General features: G+C 43.9%; 2 protein-coding genes across 14 annotated transcripts in view; both read right to left on the bottom strand.

Annotated features, from left to right (window-relative positions):
- Window positions 1-1,661: 1,661 nt before the first annotated feature.
- On the bottom strand, window positions 1,662-9,669 carry scamp2l (secretory carrier membrane protein 2, like). 3 transcript variants are annotated; one of them, XM_086226832.1, is made up of 9 exons: window positions 9,498-9,669; window positions 8,758-8,835; window positions 8,571-8,657; window positions 7,989-8,115; window positions 7,763-7,891; window positions 6,733-6,892; window positions 6,177-6,278; window positions 5,615-5,732; window positions 1,662-3,795 (listed from the first exon to the last, which is right to left on the bottom strand). In XM_086226832.1, exons 1-9 carry the CDS (start codon window positions 9,552-9,554, stop codon window positions 3,640-3,642), a joined length of 1,014 nt encoding a protein of 337 aa, XP_086082958.1. In that variant the 5' UTR covers window positions 9,555-9,669; the 3' UTR covers window positions 1,662-3,639. The 3 variants fall into 3 exon arrangements, with proteins under 3 accessions (XP_086082958.1, XP_086082968.1, XP_086082976.1); XM_086226842.1 differs by lacking the exon at window positions 9,498-9,669 and adding an exon at window positions 9,148-9,472; XM_086226850.1 differs by lacking the exon at window positions 1,662-3,795 and adding an exon at window positions 5,926-5,961 and having other exon boundaries at window positions 5,635-5,732.
- A 332-nt stretch (window positions 9,670-10,001) lies between these two features.
- myo9aa (myosin IXAa) overlaps window positions 10,002-18,370 on the bottom strand; it is a 107,798-nt gene continuing 99,429 nt past the window's right edge. For 4 of the 11 annotated variants that reach the window (XM_086226741.1, XM_086226750.1, XM_086226806.1 and 1 more), the window contains 11 exons: window positions 16,781-16,842; window positions 16,346-16,538; window positions 16,114-16,242; window positions 15,360-15,465; window positions 15,153-15,284; window positions 14,875-14,998; window positions 14,670-14,717; window positions 13,360-13,377; window positions 13,019-13,227; window positions 12,727-12,869; window positions 10,003-12,629 (listed from right to left, as the gene is read on the bottom strand). In XM_086226741.1, coding sequence (XP_086082867.1) covers window positions 12,142-12,629; window positions 12,727-12,869; window positions 13,019-13,227; window positions 13,360-13,377; window positions 14,670-14,717; window positions 14,875-14,998; window positions 15,153-15,284; window positions 15,360-15,465; window positions 16,114-16,242; window positions 16,346-16,538; window positions 16,781-16,842 — 1,652 coding nt within the window. In that variant the 3' untranslated portion in view covers window positions 10,003-12,141. Of the gene's footprint in view, window positions 12,630-12,726; window positions 12,870-13,018; window positions 13,228-13,359; window positions 13,378-14,669; window positions 14,718-14,874; window positions 14,999-15,152; window positions 15,285-15,359; window positions 15,466-16,113; window positions 16,243-16,345; window positions 16,539-16,780; window positions 16,843-18,370 lie in introns of all 11 variants that reach the window. The other 7 variants (XM_086226760.1, XM_086226815.1, XM_086226784.1 and 4 more) reach the window with 5 other exon arrangements.

Below are 18,370 nucleotides of genomic sequence, written 5' to 3'. Positions count from 1 at the left end.
TACATATCAAGACTGCCCACCATGAGGTTTAATTTGGCCAAATGTAAAATAAAATGTATTTATAAACAAATAAATTATGTTAAATCATGTTTAAATTTGTGCTCTTTTAATATATGGGAACACTAATATATATTTCTTTCATAATTTTGAGGTAGAAGGGGGATTTTGCACAGGATGTCAATTTGACACAAGTGAACTAAGAACGAAATCAAGTGGTAGAGACAGGAATTCACGGAGAAAAGGAATTTTATCATCACAAACGTATTTGCTTTGGCCTGCAGCCCACCATTTGGACAGAAGTTTGTCCCTCCAAGGGGAAAAGTTTGGGCATCCTTGACTTCCACTGAGAATGAGACATGTGACTTAAGTTTCAAGTTACAGGTTTAGTGCTGTTTAGTCAACACTTTGTCAGTGTAAGGGTGTTAAATTTTGTGTTTTGAACCATATTTAATGGGCTTAAAGAAACTTTCTACTTCCATCAGCTACTGGGAAAATTGCCTTCTGGTGTTAAACACTACACATACATCAATTACGCATAGACACAGAAACACGTGACGTCTCAAACAGATCTGCTCATGTGTAAGATTTCTAAGAGTTCTGGTAAAAGACTGGAGGTCATCGCTGGTGCTCTCATGGGATTTGCAGGTAGATGCTGCAACCTACGGACCCAATGGAGAATAACATGTAATGACAGGAACATGCGACGTTTCCATTCAACCACCAGTTGGAGCCAGAGGACCTTCACTCAGCATACCTGACCTTGCTGTGTATTTGATGAAGTCATTAACGTACAGTACACCACCTGGACACCAAGGTGTAGGAGGTGTCCGACTAGATTTGAGTGAGATCTCCTCATTGGACTGTACACATAATCTGTGTAAACTACGTCACCACTAGGGGGCGCTATGACCGACAGTTAATATTAACCCCTTTCAAAACCCACAGTTCTGTCATGGACACATGCGATTGTGGAAACTCGAAAGCTTCGCATTTAAGATGGCCCAGGGGTTTAGTAATGAAATGATGAAATCCGAGGATGAGGAGGAGTTTGTTAAAAGTACAACCAATGAAATTGCAAGAAATGTTAATTTCACTTCAAAATATCAGATTTCCATTTGGTTTGACAGCACAGTCCAAGTGCGCACTTTTGAAGGTCTTGTCCTACTGTATGAGCATACCAATTTTCATGCATGCAAGTGAAACTTTGTGATTTTTTTTTTTTTTTTGCTTCTAGGGGACGCTGTTGAGGTGTTTCTAGAAACCCATGTGTGACACATTTAACATACATCAGTTTCACGCACGCCCAATTTATGAGCAAAATCGTGCGCATTTTCAAACATAAGAAAGGCCTCAAAAAGGGGATTAAATCTAGAAGAGACAGAGAATAACAATCTCTTGCAAAACAAGAGGGCCCTCGCTCCGTCGAGTGCTCGGGCTCTAAAAAAAATACATTTTTGACTGGGAAGGAAATCCAATGTAACAGTTCAGTCCGGTGTGTAAACAGAACAATGTGACGGTAGCTTCAAAGGCTGTATGAGTTGTAGTAACACCTGCTGGCCACAAGATGGTGCTTTTCACCACCACACATACAGCTGCTGATAGAACAACCAGGAACCCCAGGAGCAACAATGATACCATCCAACTTTCAAAAGAGAACAATTTATTGAATGTTAAGAATAAATTTCCAACAGAGCCCCTCCAGTAAATTTACTTTAAATAGAGATAACCAATATATACATTCACACCACACCTTAAAACATATTCAGAGCAAATGGAAACAGCTTAAAACAATTCTGACTGACAAAATCAGACATGATGCCAACAGTTTTGTGCCAAAGACCCCATACAAAAATTAGCAGGTTTGTTACATTCAATAAAGGCACACCTGAACAGTCTTTCAGAGTTACAGTAACATTTTACAGTGTATTTATTTACATACATATTACTGGTCAAAAACATTTACATCAGCAGCATTCCTCCAGTCTGTATTAAAACCTAAGCAGTACAAGACCCAAAGAATAACCACCAATGCTAAAATGGAAACTGCAAGAAGTTAAACGAATGAGAAAGTGTCAGCAAAAACTAAGTGATACAAAGAAGTTTTATGGGCTGTCAGCAATTCCTTCAGGTGCTCAAGTTTCCTGTGCATTTAAAAGCCTACAACCTCAGAAGGATTATTTGGACAATATTTCACAGCAGACAGTTTCATGCATTCTTGTTTCCTCCTGGCCTGTTAAAGACAGAGACTCCATTAAACATTAAAATCTGGCTGCCTGTGTATCCCTCCCATCGGCGAGGACAGTTTCCTACACCAAAGTGACAGGAACGAGGCTAGCAGACCTAAAGCAATGACTCAGCCCTCAGACAAGCCAGCAGCTGCTCGATGAGCCGCTCAAAGGATGGCAGCTCGGAGACAGCAGCCTGAGAGCTGCAGGCCTGACAGATGAGGAAAGACCGCTAGCCTAGAGAATGTGTCTGGTCTGACCACAGGGATACACTCGGACAGCTAGCTGTCGCATCTCAACAAAAACTAGAGGCACCTGGGAGATGACAACTATTTTTGACCAGTAGTGTATATTCATCAGTAAAAACATGAAAATATCTAACAGGTAGGAACTGCTAGAGGGTACAATCTATTCAGTAACACAACCAACTGATAAGTAGTGTTCTGTCTGCTCATTAATGCACTCTCTCAATGACATTACATCTATCAACCTCACCCGGCCTTTCGAGGCTCCGTAACTGAACAGTGTGGAAATCTTCCCAATCAACAACGAATCAAAAATGCATTGCCCAAGTGAACCCATGCCTTCATTCAACCGTCGCTCACTTCATCTGAACCAGGAAGCTGATTAAAACATTCAAAGAAAAGACTTCATCCCTCCACCCTGCATTACTTGTCAGCTTCACAAGTGCACAATTACAAAAACCAGACTGACATTGCAGCTGCAGCAGTCGCTGTTGTAGCAGAACATTTAGCAGGACTCAGTTTACTTGGATTAGGCTTGGATGCAGTTCCCTCTGCAGCGAAGCCTGAGAAATCATTGGAATTTCGTAGTAGTAGTACTAGTAGTACTAGTAGTAGTAACATTTGTAGAAGCGTGTAAAACTTTACTTTCTGACACAAATAATCTAGACATACATTATCGGGAAGGAATCCCACACCACCAGCATTCTTACCTCTAGTATCAAAAGCATTATGGTGGTTATTTTGAGGTGTGCTGCTGTACATTTCCTCCCGTGCATCCTGCCTCCATGTCTGATTGATCATGATCCACATGCTGTATACTGCTGAGGCTTGTGATGAGTGCATTTACAACCAAGATGCGCCAGTCATCATGCTTGTCTAAGACCTGGGGTTTGTCTTCTGTACCAAAAACATGCAAGAAAGACAAGTGGGACGCCTCACCTAGTGGCTCACCTTGTGGGACGCCTCACCTAGTGGGACGCCTCACCAAGTGGGACGCCTCACCAAGTGGGACGCCTCACCAAGTGGGACGCCTCACCTAGTCGGACTTGTTGGAACAAAAATCACAAACATAAAGTGACATGATGGTTTCTGATTATGTTTTTGGCCATTATAATAAATAATTACAGCAATCAAGGACTAGTCTGAGGCCCACAGGATGGAGGGAAGGTCTAGTTTCCCTGGTTCCTGCCAAATGCTCCTTGAGCGGCTGAGGTGGCGGCTCCAGTTGCTGCAGTCTGGAAGGATCGATTGGTCAGGACGCCCTGGGAGAACTCCTGCTGGGCCTTACTGAAGCTGGCCCCTGTCCTCCTGTACTTGGAGTGGACCTGGTTGGGAGGATGAACACTGATTAGGACGAGAGCATGTCTTACAAATCTAATTAAGCTGCACATTTAAGGCATGCAAAGAGTGCAAAATTGTGTTTGCTGGCTCCTGTACAACTCAGGCCACAGACACACATTTTTCTGACTGCAAGCTAGAACACTAGCCGGCCGCGATCTCCCAGGGCTGGACAGCCATTTGTACTGCTGCAGTTTTGCTGTTGTCTTCAGAGCTTCTGCAAATAAAACTTTCCCCCCAAAAAAGCCTTAAATGGAATGCTCTTATTTTGATAAATTTGAGTAATGACGTGTATAATCCTATCTGGAATGAGCAGCCTGGGAATGGGCTTTCTATAGTTGCCATGGTACCACATTGTCACTCTATAATTGTCTTAAAAAAACAAAAAACAAAACATCATGCAACAATTATCCTCACCACGAGTTGGAATGTCTCTAAAAAGAAGACTGAAGTTTAAATTTTTGGTTGAATCAATGATTTAACACAACTGAAAGTATTTTTTAAATCTATGTCTAAAAACTCTCCTTATTGAAAACAAGAGTCCAGGAGGACAGGAGATTCCAGCCTGACTGAGGGTTCTGTTTCCATCATGCCAGATTAATTAATGTTCCTGGTATGATGACCAACAACGTTGTCACCAGGGTATAAAGCTGCAGCCTGACGCTGTCTCAGTCTGACAGGCCGAGACTGGAGGACAGGAGTCAAAGTGCTGTTAGCTTCTGCATTTTTACACATTTCTGTGAGAAAGGACATAGAGGAATACCGAAACACTAAGTGTGTGTGTGTGTGTGTGTGTGTGTGTGTGTGTTGGGGGGGGGGGGATATTGACTCACATTTACATTGATGAGCACTGATTAGCCAATAGCCCTGCATGACAGAGACTTACACTGGCTGAACTGACTGCTTCTGGTCAGCTCTCTGCTAATGAAGGTGGATTTAATCATGCCCCCCTGAAGACAGTCCACATGTTGTGTTATGATGTTATCAGACCAAATCACATTATGGTAGTGAAACCAGTCATTTTGCTGGCAGTGTGTGTGTCCCTGTAAACAATTCATCTACCATCAATCAGCTGATTCTTTCATAATTTGAGTCAACGGTGAAAAGGTCTTCATGGTTTCAGTGTGACGGATGGGGGGGAAATCCATCCATCCATTTTCTACTGCTAATCCTGTTAAGGGTGGCGGGGGGCTGGAGCCTATCCCAGCAGTCTTCAGGTGAGAGGCGGGGTTCACCCTGGACAGGTCACCAGTCCATCACAGGACCAACACATAGAGACAGACAACCATTCACACTCACAGTCACACCTACGGTCAGTTTAGAACAGTGGTGTCAAACTGATCCAGTCAAGGGCCGTGTGGCAGCAGGTTTTCATTCCAACCGAGTGTGTTGTCAGGTGCTCGAATCTCAAAACAAATAGTTCATTAACCTTTGGGATTTTAAGTGCATGACATACTAGTATCACTTTCTTAATCCGCATACTGTATGTGCCGTTTATGCTCTAATTGGTTATGTTTCCCTCTATGAATCATCGAGGAGTCAAAATGAGGTCACACTGAGAAGAAGCGTATTCATTTCTGCGTGATGTGTCATGTTTGGCTTTCCGTTTTAAGCTACTTTAATTACAAGCCTGTCATTTACTTGTGCTGTAAATATGTGATATTTGTTGACTGCTATTCATTGAAAAATAGCAGAATCAAAGTTCATTCCACTTGGCTGGTTTATTATCTGGGTTGTCTGCAGACTAGGCAGCTGTAACATAAATCGGGATTATCATTAACGAAGTAAAGTGTTATACAAGGTTACCATTTTCAGGAGGATGACGGCCAAGACAGCGTTTACAGTGAAGAAGCCGGCCACCACCATCATCACCACAGCCACCGGCAAGTTTGTGCCGATCATGCTGATGGATGATATCCATCCACTGTCAACAACAGATATAGAAACATGTCACTGAGTGAGTTCCATAAATATTAGTCATCACTCAACAATAGTACTGCAAATTACTGGGTTAATAAGAAAGACTAATCTGCCCCAGTGACCAGAAGAGAAGCACCACACTTGAATGACTACATGAAGTAGAAAGAACTCCAAAGAGAAAAGATCCATACACTTACAAAGCAGCACCCCAGACAAGTTAGGGCAGCAGGAATCTGTCAAAGAGATGCAAGAGAGGAGATACAGGCCCAAACACACACACACACACACACACAAATGGTAAACGAAGACACACACTGACCCGTGCATACCCACGTGTACTAGGAATCTACCCAAAGCAGAATGGACAGCTTCATTCTATATCAACCCACGTTTGCCATGACAAACACCACACTTTCACGCAACATGCACTTTCAAGACGTTGGCTGACCTGTTCCCCCACTTGGGGATGCCCACCGTCTGGATGATGTACACGGCCACTTGGAAGAAAAAGACGAAGAAGAAGAAGAAGAAGCTGAAGGAGCTGTCAGACCTAGAAGGGAGGACAGACACACAAAGGACAACGTTATCCATTAGTTTGACGTGGAAGATCTACTTGCTTGGTCAGGGAAATGAGTCAGGAGACCATGAGCCAACTGATGCCCCCTAGTCCAGAAGTACACATGTAGTAATGTCAGCTAATATGACAGAGGTCGCCCCAGACCAGAGAAACACAACAGTCACCTGTACATACCAACAGAGAATCTCTGTTCCGCACATTTTACTCCTGGTAACTCCGAGAAACACACCAACTTTTTGGGAGATGAGCTTATTCTCCATCCTCAGCAGAGCCAGACAAGTAAACAGATACCCTGGTGACTGCTAGTTAGCTTAGCACAGTGAACAGTAGTGGATCAGTCTTGTCTGGATCTGGGGAGGACGGCAAATATACAAAGCAACTGAGAGGAACAAAACCTTTCACCAGCTGGTAAGCGAGTGCTGTGTACCTGAAGGCCTTGTAGACGGGCCTGTACCAGCAGATGAAGGCCACAGGGGTGAAGAGGATGAACCAGAGGATGGACAGACCGAAGTCTACCCCGTACTGAGAGTCTGCTGTGAAGTAGGCCAGGCAGGCAAACACGTTGAGGAAGAGCGTGACACTGTGGACTGGACAGAGACAACCAATAAACTGACAGTGGAGCAATATTGGACACCGTCAAAGACAATGTCCACACTGTCGATGATGGACCTGCACGAGGTTGTGCAGTTGAGATACTCGCATGATTTCATTCAAATGAGTAGCTGCCAGGAACGTAAGCCATCAAAACAATCAGACTGCAACTAAATGTGTTGAACGTTGTTACAACAAGAACATGATGCTATGACACCAGTGACGCACAACAAAATGAAACCCATACTTATTAAAGCTCCGGGGAGTTCTCTGGGTCTCAGCAGTTTTGGAAACCTTTGGATCTCCTCTGTAGTCTTTAATGTGGGCATGTTATATGCTAAACCTTGAATTCAAAAAGCAACCGAAGGCATGTTCATGATTTCATGATATCAGGAAGTGAGGTCACCCAGAACCGTCAGGGATTTTCAGATGCCCTTTACTGGATTCAATTTTTTTTATGTTTCCATCATCCATCTATTTTCTATAACGTTTATCTGTTGAGACTCACCCTGGACGGGTCACCAGTCCGTCACAGGGCCATCAGGAGCAATTAGAAGATCAGTGTTTCGCTCAAGGATACTTGCACACGGTCACCGGTGGAGGTGAGGATCGAACCAGCGACCCTTGAGTTGCTAGACGGCCACTCGACCTCTGAGCCATGCCACTCGGTGGATTCAATTTTGAATTGATGTAAATGTTTTTAGAGTATTCTTAATAAATATACTGTATCTGACAAAAAAGTGTATCACTGAATTGTGTTTCAGCTCTAACACATCAGAGAAGAATGATGAAGGCATGAAATGACATCATCGCTTTGATCTGTCTTGTGAGAGTGTTCAGAGGACGTTCTGCACGCAGGTACTTACACATCCAGAGGTAGTACATTCTCTTACAGATCCGGCGGTACTCCTCTGGGATTTCCTGCTCAAAATCCTGGTAGAAGCACGGCTTCACAGGGAAGAATGACGGAAGCGGTGGCCAATTGTTCTCTTTGGCTGACGGTCAAATATTCACAGTTTATTCAGCTTGGAATTGTAGAGGGATAAGAGACAGTGGCTTCTAAGAATAACAACCAGGAGTGCAGCTACGTACCGTTAGGGTCCACAGCTCGTGAGCTCCTGTTCTGGAGTTCCTGCTCCTTCCTATCCAGCTCAGCTGCTCTCCTCTCCAGCTCCTCCTGCTGTTTGACCAGGTTAGCATGACCAGCAGCTGCTGAAGCCTAGAGGAAGATATACTGAATACATTCATGCGTACACGTCCACAGTCAGGGGCTGAAGTCTCACACCCTGAGGCCATGAGCTGAGGCATTCCCATGACCCCATCTCAGTCTGCACCAGCCCAGAGAGGATCCACCTTTATGTTGAGGCTGCAGATCCTACCATCAAGCTCTAGGACTAATAAAAATAGAATACTCTGATGAAAGAATAAGTTAAGAAATGGCTGCAAATCCCTGGTGGTGATCAAAGACTACATCGAAAAATTCATGAAGCTCTAACCTGCGACTTATTGTCGGTGAATACTTGTCGGCCTCAGCTCTTGATCTGGGCATGCCAAGCCACCATAAACTCCCAGACAATCACACTGGAGTCAGTTAATCTAGAGTGATGTTCAAAATGGCCTGAACGTAATTCCACACCTCTTAATTTGTCTCCTCTGTGTGTCTGACTCACTCACTTGTGCACTCTGCTCCACAGAGGTCTGCAGTATGGCAGGCTGAGATGAGACGGCAGAGACGGGGATGGTCGTGTCGGAGTGGTCTCTCTGTGGAGCGCAACAGAAGCAATTACAATTATTTGTAGGTAATATAGTAGATTTAAGGTTTGAATGCACACAGCAATGGGACTAAACCAAAGAGACTCACCATTTCAGCTACAGAGAAGGGGTTCAAGTCGTTGATGCTTTCAGTGGTCCCGCTGGTGGCTTGAGTGATAGAGGCATCCTGGAAATCAAGCATGACAGGATTACACTGTAGGGATGGTTAGCTCACACACGTCTGTGAGGCTGGCGCTCACTATCTGGATGGATCATAGGGAGTCCAGGAAGAGCAGCTTGGATGCTGACTGCTCTCAATAATGGAGACTTGGCTTAATACACAGTTTATCAAGTTATAACAAACAAGTTCGGTTGGGAAAGACGCGGGACCTACACGCATGGCACCAACTCTAACACTGCCAAGAGCTGAAGGAACTGATACCAGGAGGACGTGGTCACCAAAAACACCTTTCCAGAAACACAGCGAGGACTCACTCACCCCAGCATTTCCGCTAGTAGAGCGAGTTCAGGCGAGTGTTTAGCCGGGCTATCAATGGCGAGGTGAGGAGGAGCCACGGTGGACGGCCAAGTACCAGCAGACACCTGTTCCTGGGTCTGCTTACCTGCACAGGTAACAGCTCACCTTTCACACGTCGCTCCCAAGTTTACCTCAGTAAAGGACTCTGCGCTTGGACTACAATGTGTCGGAATCAATAGTATTGTCCCTTCTTCGTCAGGAAATGTTGAGGCCAAACCCAGCAACCAACCAAACAGGTTTTCGGTGACAGCGTATCTCTCTGACAGGCTTCCACCACGAAGACAACCCTTCCCAGCACAGGACAAGCTTACCTGGAAGGGGTTGACGTCCACTGGGTCGACGAATGGATTACTGTCATATCCCGACATGATAGAGAAACACTTTCGTTGTGCGAGATAAACAAAACGGCAGTTTCTGTCTCCCCGGAGGCGGCCGATGCTCCTGATGGCGCTGTAAAGTGTCTGCGCATGCGCCAGAGTTTGCTGCGTCACCGGAGGTTGTCCCCTGTCCTTCCCATTATGTTGTCTTAGCTAGGGGCGGTTTTGGAGTCCTTGTGAACGTGCTGATTTCTTCACGTTATTTTCACATAAATAAGCTCAGGAGGGCATAGGGGACTCCAAATATCACCAGATTCAGACGTGAATTTAGAGAATATTTTGAGTTTCTTTGAGTATTAAAATTGTCAAATTGTGAAGTAAACCTGTTTGTTTTGTAAACCAGTTTTCTCATCACAAATGCGGATGAATGGAATTTACCAGTCCCATCTTTGTTTTATTTTGTTATTTATGTAAAGGCCAAAGCCGATTTTTGTATAATTTCACATTCAACACATCTGCAATGTTTGAAACTGATGATCACAACCATCTTCTGTGTGAGTATTTAAAATTAAATGCATTTGAGACAGAAAAGATTCAAAAGACACTCAATTATCTTTAAGGGCAGTTTCTCCATCCAGATTAGAGGGTCAACAATGACAAAAGATTCATTTTGACAATTAATTATTACAAGTGGTTTAAAAAAAGTCAAATCAAGAGTGTTTCAATCTACTGTAGTTTGCAACAATTCAAACCTCATGCCTCCATGTCTGTACATGATATATGTAGAGATGAATTTGAAAGAATTTAATAAGCGTTATTAAATGTACCACATTCTATAGGTGAGCTACGGTGTTTGATAATGGACATAACAGTCACAAGACGCTGGGCCTCATTCATAAAGTGTTCCCGCACACAAATTTGTTCTTACACACTATAGAACTTCTTGATCCCTCTATTTAGTATGATAGACAGGAAGTCATGCGTGACATCAAGCGTGTATCTCTTGTTGCATTTAAGTCAGTAAAAGCCTGCTTGATTTATAGCTACAAGGAGGTACAACACAGAGTTCAAGAGGATGAGTTGCACTCATCCATCAGACCTTCTTTCCAGCTTTTAAGACTAAATTGAGGGATAAAATGGTCCTAGGAGTGGAAGGACATTCATGAATGACACTCATTGACCTTTGGTACACTTCCATCATCTCATCCTTTTAGATATTTGTTGATTTTTTTTTTTTTAACAATTCAGCACTGAATTCTTGAGCTAAAGCCAAAAATGTTTTTTTGTGAGGTAACAGTGACCTTTGACCTCTAAAATCTAACCACTACATCACTCAGTCCAAGTGAACATTCACAAGAAATGGCCCTGAAAACATGATTCCTCTGAACATGGCTGACAAGGAGGACTGATACAGTGAAATTGTTGCTTCTTTGGCATAAATCCATTTATCCTGAAACATGGATGAGAACTCTTGGAGCGCACGTACCAGTAATAACCAGTAATAAGGACAGAAGACATGATGGTTTTATGGTCTTGCTTGGTTGCTATTGAGCAAACAGACAACAGGAGGTGGGGAGGGGGATTGGTAATGAGGTGCAGCAATGGTTGTTCAAGAACAGAATGGCATTTTTGTTCACTCTACTGTACATATGAACTGTACTGTACATTACAATTGTTTGTATGGCTGTCAAGCAGTGAATGCAGAGATTTTATACACGTCCGACACTCTTTGCAGAGCTCGGAACCCCTGGGCTGGAATACACACCAGCTGATTGGTCCCTTTGATGGCGGTACTTCCTCTTGCAGAGGGAAAAAGCAGCACAAAACACAGGAAGTGGTTTTCTCTGTCTCACACATATGTACAAGTCACTCATGAGTGCTTGGCACGCGCATGCGCGCATGCCTACACGCGCACGCGCGCACACAAAGCCCAAATTCTGTCCAAGATATTAAAAAAAAAAAAAGAGAAAGAAAAGATAAATATTTGACTTCTACCCAGCGAATGCTGGTGTTCCGGCTTTGTACAGTATTTATACCTGTATATTATATGCTAAAAAGAATTTCTGTGACATTAAAATTTATTAAATAAACATCAGGGAAAAATAAATTTGTAATAACAGAGCAACCACTGTTTACACTTGTTATGAACTGTAAACTCATAAAGCAGCTAATAATTGTGAGCTCTAAGTTCGATGCAACATCAGTGACTCCTGACGTCGTCTGGTTTCTTTTGATTCGTTGTAGAACAATGCTTCTGCAGCTTTCCAGCCCTGGAGCATTCCCTGATTCTGAGTGGTCATTTGCATATTCCAACATTCCCTTTATACTGTCCTCCTTCTCCGTGCGTCTCCTCGTGGGTCTGAGTTGAGAGCTGCCAAGGCACTGTGAGAGCTTGGGTGGCTGTTCTGTCCACAGAGGAGGAGCTCTTCCACTCATTTTTGTACCTCTGCAAAACATCTTCCCCCGTGTGATGGTGGAAAATCTGTACGTGGCACTTGGGGACAGTTCTTTGTCAATTTTGAAACAGAAAGGCTAAGCAAGGGTGCTTTGATGAGTGGAGACCTGTCGACATCACATTACCTTGTACTGACAACTTATCAGCCAGCCAGGGAGTAGAATGGAGATGTGTGGGCGTCCTTCATACCATAAATTCATTACTGCCATACAATACCAGCTGCTGCGGTATATCTGGTGGGTCCCTCCCATGGCCACTGCCATCTCTGGTGTGCCTCTGGGATGAATGTTTGCCCCCCCTTAGTTTCTGTTTGCCTTTTTCTGGATTGAAGGTGCCTCGGCTGGTGAACTGGGGCCTTTCATCATAAGCGCCCTCCAGCTCTGCTGTTGGACTACTGTCTAGGCTGTCGGAGCAGGGGGCTGGAGGGGCACTCAGGGCCTGGGCTGCACCTGGGCCTAAGGAGGCAGATTTGGAGTGGAAACGAAAGCCGCGGCTGGTGGCTGAGACGGAGGAGGGAGATGGGTGGAAGTGTGATGAGGAGGAGTAGGAGGAAACGCTGGAGAAGGAGTCTACCGAGTCCAACGAGTCAGGTTGTCGTCTAAGAACGCGCCGTCGCGGGCTCTTCCCATCAGATCTCCGAGACCAGGGGGAAGTCAAACCTGGACCTCTCTCTGCAAGTGAAGACAAAGACATACATTTCTTTGCTTTCTCATTTTATGTTTTTGCTCCGAGATCAGGTTACAACATTATTTAGATGCTTTGACATACCAGAAAAATCAGAAATGGTTCCCTCAGAGTCCACATTGAGATTTTCAGAACTGTCAGCAGTACCGATTGAGGCCTCAGACTCCAGAGTCTCATCATCTGATGCTCGTGGCTCCAGAGTCAGCATCTCAAAGGTCAACTCCTCTCTGTAAAAGCAAACATCATTCAACAGTTTACAGTACGAATATACACACTAAATTCAGTGCTGACATTCTTCAAAATAGCTGTGTTGCCTTCTAATTCCGAGTTACTGTCTATGGTTAGAACATTTTTTAGCTGTGGTAACAGTGTTTACTTCTCTTTTTGGAGGCTTTCAATTTGCTCAGTCAACACTCTCTCTTCCTGCTGCATGGCTGCCTGCTGATGGTCAGACACTTCGACAAACGAGTCCGCTCCCTCGTCACCCTCACTCTCTTCTATCACGACATCTGTTGTCGGGGGTAGCCGTGGACTAACTGGAGGTGAAGGTGTGTGGTAGCTCAGTCGCTGTACATGACCTTTTCCCTGGGAAACAAATCAAAGGCAGATGTTACCTTTGGTCACATGCAATGCCAGAATATGAGGAAGCTTAAGGTACAGGACAACTTAAAGTCTCATCCAAACCAAAGAAAAAGAACAATTTTACACAAATATTACCTTTTTAGCCGTAACTGGCTGCATAGTGCAAATGAAAGAGGGAAAACATAAAAAAGCATGAGTAGGAAAACATTATAGGTCACTTTAAGGCTCTTAGTGATGCAGTGCCTAGTCTGTCAATGCCACAAATTATGAATATTGTTTCCCGCAGCTCAGTGGCAGACACATTATGCAGTTTTGCTGGACAGCAGCGCCCTCTGCTGACACAAATGGTAAAATACAGAAAAATGGAGCACTGATTGGAGACTTGGCAGAGTACTGCACAGTTTTGAGTGAAACAAGTGATTTTGACATGACTGGGACCGAGAGGAACAGAACATGTTCAAACATGAAGTAAAAAGACTGTTGTACGACGACATCATTCATGCCTCTGATCGATCTCATTGACGTGACCGTTGATCCAAACCAGCTGCTAGTGTGACACTGACAGGCTGTCTAGCAGGAGGTAAAGACCTCAGTTGTGTATCTCTTCTTTTTGTCCGTCATAGTCTTTCAGTGATACTTCATCCAGAAATTGTATTTTGCCTGTCAAGTACTCACAAAAAATTGTTTGGAGCTCATTACAACATTGTTTCACCACTTACTTGTGACTCAAGAATACAGAAAGAGCCAGTTATATATATTTAGCTTGAGGCTAATGACACACCTTTCTGAGCCATGAACTAGGAGGGTTATACTTTTTGTTTCAGGGACGATGCATTGGAGAGTTTCTAAACAGATATTGTTGATGTGTTTGTTGTTGTTTGTAGTTGGTTGCTGTGGAGTGACACGTTAAATGTTTGTGGCAGGTTCTTCCTGCATTCTGGAGTTTCAAAGGAGGGAAGCAACTGTCAAAATACATCATCATGGGCTCAAGGAGCCTGCTTTTGAAAATCAGGAGCTAGAAGGCAACAGTCCAAGCTAGCAGGAGTGTCAGACCTGGTCATCTCTATTTTCTTGAGCAGAAACAGAAGTATTGAGCTCCGGAGAATGAAAGAGGCACCTTTCTACTTCACAATTCAGTGTACCATCAAAACGTTGAAAAACAATATGCTGGGTGTGTCCACTGTACATACATGCCATCATGTAGATACTAATCAATTGCAACATTGCATTATGTTAATTAGGTATCAATTTAATCCACATGAAACAATAACATCCTAACACACAGACATGGATGGAGAAGAGAAAAGAGAAGAGGCGCAAAACTGAAGTGACCAGGTGAACTCATGCTTTAGGAATGGAGAAGACGGACATTAACATTTGAAGAGATGAGGCATCACGACTGGACGATGGTTTGAGGGTGTAATTCACGGTGAGCGTGTACATACCATAGTGCGTGCTATGCTCAAAAATCTAACAGCTATTAGTACAGGTTTCTGGGTAAAGGAAAGGACATGTTAGGGAGAATCTGGAAGGGAGAAAAACAGCTTAGAAAGACGGAAATCAGGGGAGGAACGAGTCATCTGACTAAAGGTGTATACGTGACAGTCTGACAACAGTGGGACTGGTTGTGGTATGATTATTTGATCGTACCATTGATCGTCGAATGAGGGTCAGTCTGCACTTGGCCTTATTTTCAGCAAACTCCAGGGTATTGATGTCCTTCAGTCGCACTTTGTACTTCGTCATCTGTTCACAAATGATTAGCTCGACACACCTGTGGAGAGGCAGCAGAAGAAACTTCAGAGGCACTGGAAATATTTCCTAATTTAAGTTGTACAGTTAAAATGCAAATACCGCAGTATGCACCTTGCATTTTCCCCCAAAAGAAAGCAGAGTATGTGTGAGATAGAAATGATGTGCATTCTTACGCGGTTGTCTTGCCAATGTCCTGGACGCTCTGCAGTGGATCGATCGTGTCGGGGCATCGCAGGATACAGGGAGCAAAAACTATGGCCAAGGCATTCGCTGACATACGGTTTGTTTCCTCTTGCAAAGCAATTCTGAACGCACAAATTCAAAGTCAGAATCAAAAGTTAATACATTCATATTTCCTGTTGAAACAAATGTTTCATTACCTGACAAGATGGAATATGAGTCGTTCTAGGGTATTCAGGTGAGTTCTGCTCAGCTGGTCAATAACTGAATACACGCCTCTGATCATTTCCTTTTTGTCCTGCAAACCTGCACCCACACAAGACAAAACACAAGTCACGGAATCAAATGATGATCTTGTGAGATTTAACCAGACGATATCCATCTATTGTGACAGGAGAAAGCAAACACAGTGAAGCAATACTTCACTTTTGTCTTTGGAGTTTTACAAATAAGTGTCTTGAGGTCACGACAACTTTTTTTTCTATACACAAAACTGTCCACAAACATCTATTTTGTCTTCAGCGCATCATCTGGCATAACCCACGCCTTCTTCCTCCAGCTGTACACTCAATAATCTGCAAACATTTTGATTTGAGCTTAAATTAAACTATAACCCCTTTTACTATACCCACAAGCATTGCTAGGTTATTTTTTTAGCTCAAATCAAAGTGTTTATGGATGACTGACCATAAGGCTGGATTATACTGGATGATGCACCAAAGTGTTTGTAAACTGATGTTTTTGGACAGTTCTAGTGCTGTCAGCTGTTATTAGCTTCAAGCAAAATACACACGGCTGGCGACTGCTACATTCTGGAGTCACGAACAAGTAATCCAGGAGAGGAAAAAAAATCTTTGTGAATTCAAGAAACTATTTCTTAGTACTTGAAAGGCAAAAAAAAACAACCCAAAACAATATTTGTGCAAAGTATGGTTTAACATGTTGACCTCTTACCCATAGCACGTATAAACTCCTCGTACAGCTCAAATGTCATGAGGGGATTAGGCAGGTCTCTCAGCCACTGCTTGAAAACACTAGCGATGACATGGATGTTGTAGTCGTCCAGATTCATGTTGTCCACATCTGCGTGACCACAGGGAGAATACAGAAACAAATGAACCCATATTTGATATTCACATCTGCGTTTCTCAGCTGTCATTGCTCAACTGTAGTTTCTCAAAATTACCTGTGTCAAGTCCCTGTTTCAGCTCTTTTATTTTATTGGTGGATCCAGATTTTCGGTATATTCCCTCGGTGTAGAGGCCGTGCATCTCTATGTAGTTGATGAGCTTCTCAACTACTAAAGGTACCGTGCGCTCATCGTTGGTCAGACGAGAAACCTCGACACCAAACTGCCTGGAGGAGAGCTCTGGGTCGAACTGCACATAGATAGAAACATCACAAACGCTCAAAAACTTCCGTGCATGTACACACAAATGCATATATACAGGAATCGTAAAAACAAAGGTAAATGCAAACATATACTTCTACTTAAGTAAAAGACTGGTAATAATATACAACAAGAATACTGTATAAAACCGCAACCAGTAACACAATTAATATCATGGGACATTAGTGTGTGAGTGTGTGTGTGTGTGTGCGCACAACATGGCCGACTCACCTTCTTACTGCACTTAGTGGTCATCTTTTGGCAGCACTTTCGGTGGCAGGCGTACCGGCACACTGGATGAACACAGCGAGAAAAATCAAACTGGTCATTCCCATTATCCACAGACAGACAGTGTCTCCTCATTATTTAGCAGACGTGCAGACAAAGACTGGATGAAAGCGTTTGAGAGACCAAGGCAGTGTTGGCTGGCATGAAGAAAACATCCTGTGTGAGGAAAGGACAAACTGTGTGGAGACAACTGTGGAGACGCAGAGACGCAGACCCCATGAGTCCAGTTGAAAACAATCTGATTAGGGCTGGGGAGGGAGGCAGGGTGGGGCGCGCGCTCAGAGGCCACAGACTCAGTGTGAGTGTGTGTGTGTGTGTGTGTTATTAGACTGGTCTATATACTTATTCACGTGAATGTGAAGGCAAGGCAAGGCAATTTTATTTGTAGAGCCCGTTTTCACAAACAGTTTGTCTCAAAGGGCTTCACATGGCATCATAACAACATCCTCTGCCCTCAGACCCTCACATCGACTGAGGAAAAACTCCATAGAAAACCCTTTTAACAGGGAAAAATCTGAGAAACCTCAGGGTGAGCAACAGAGGAGGGACCCCTCACTGGATGGCAGACTGGTTCATGGAAGGGGAGCGTGGGCCGGTGTAATAGTAGGGGATAAAGGGGGGTGGGGGTGGGGGGGGGGTGATGCAGGCGGCGGTTGGAGCTCTGGTGGATCTGTGGAAACACAGAGAGACTGCGAGACACCAAGGCCAAACTACAAAGTGCAACAAGTAATGGTAATGACAGTTCCAAAAATGTGCAGGGAGGTGAGGAGGAGAGAGGGGGAGAGGAGAGGAGAGGAGGGAAAGGCTCCATGTAACCTGATGTGTCCCCCAGCAGTCTAAACCTATAGCAGCATAGCTATCAATGGTTCAGAGCTACCTGAACCAGTCCTAACTGAAGGCTCTGTCATAAAGGAAAGTCTTAAGCCTGGACTTAAATGTAGTTAAAGTGTCTGCCTCTCTGACCCATGGAGAGAGCTGGTTCCATAGTAGAGGAGCCCGGTTTCTCAGAAGGTTTCTCCTTTAGAAACTAAAGGCTCTACCTCCCAGTCTGTTTTTAGAGATACCTGGAATCACTAAAAGACCTGCATTCTGGGAGCGGAGTGCTCTGGTCGGACAGTAGGGACTAATGAGTTCTTTCAAATAGGATGGAGCTTTATCATTGAGAGCCTTATAAGTCAGCAGAAGGAGTTTGAAGTCGATTCTAGATCCTGCAGGAAGCCAGTGGAGAGAAGCTAAAGTGGGAGAGATGTGTTCTCTCTTCTTAACTCCCGTCAAAACCCTCGCTGCAGCGTTCTGGACCAGCTGGAGACTCTTTAGAGAGTATTTAGGACATCCTGACAAGAGAGAGTTGCAGTAGTCCAGCCTAGAAGTGATAAATGCATTCACCAGTTTTTCAGCATCACTCTGGGAAAGGATATTCCTAATCTTAGCGATACTTCGCAGATTGAAGAAGGCGGTCCTAGTCACATGCTTTATGTGGGAGCTGAAGGAAAGGTCATGGTTAAAAATGACTCCAAGGTTCCTTGCAGTTGT

The sequence above is a fragment of the Aulostomus chinensis genome, chromosome 2, assembly GCF_037954235.1.
Source record: "Aulostomus chinensis isolate RoL2024-O1b breed Wild chromosome 2, RoL_Achi_v1.0, whole genome shotgun sequence".
NCBI classification, from domain to species: domain Eukaryota; kingdom Metazoa; phylum Chordata; class Actinopteri; order Syngnathiformes; family Aulostomidae; genus Aulostomus; species Aulostomus chinensis.
The sequence above is the reverse complement of the archived record's forward strand: the minus strand, read 5'-3'. Positions and strand labels throughout refer to the sequence as shown.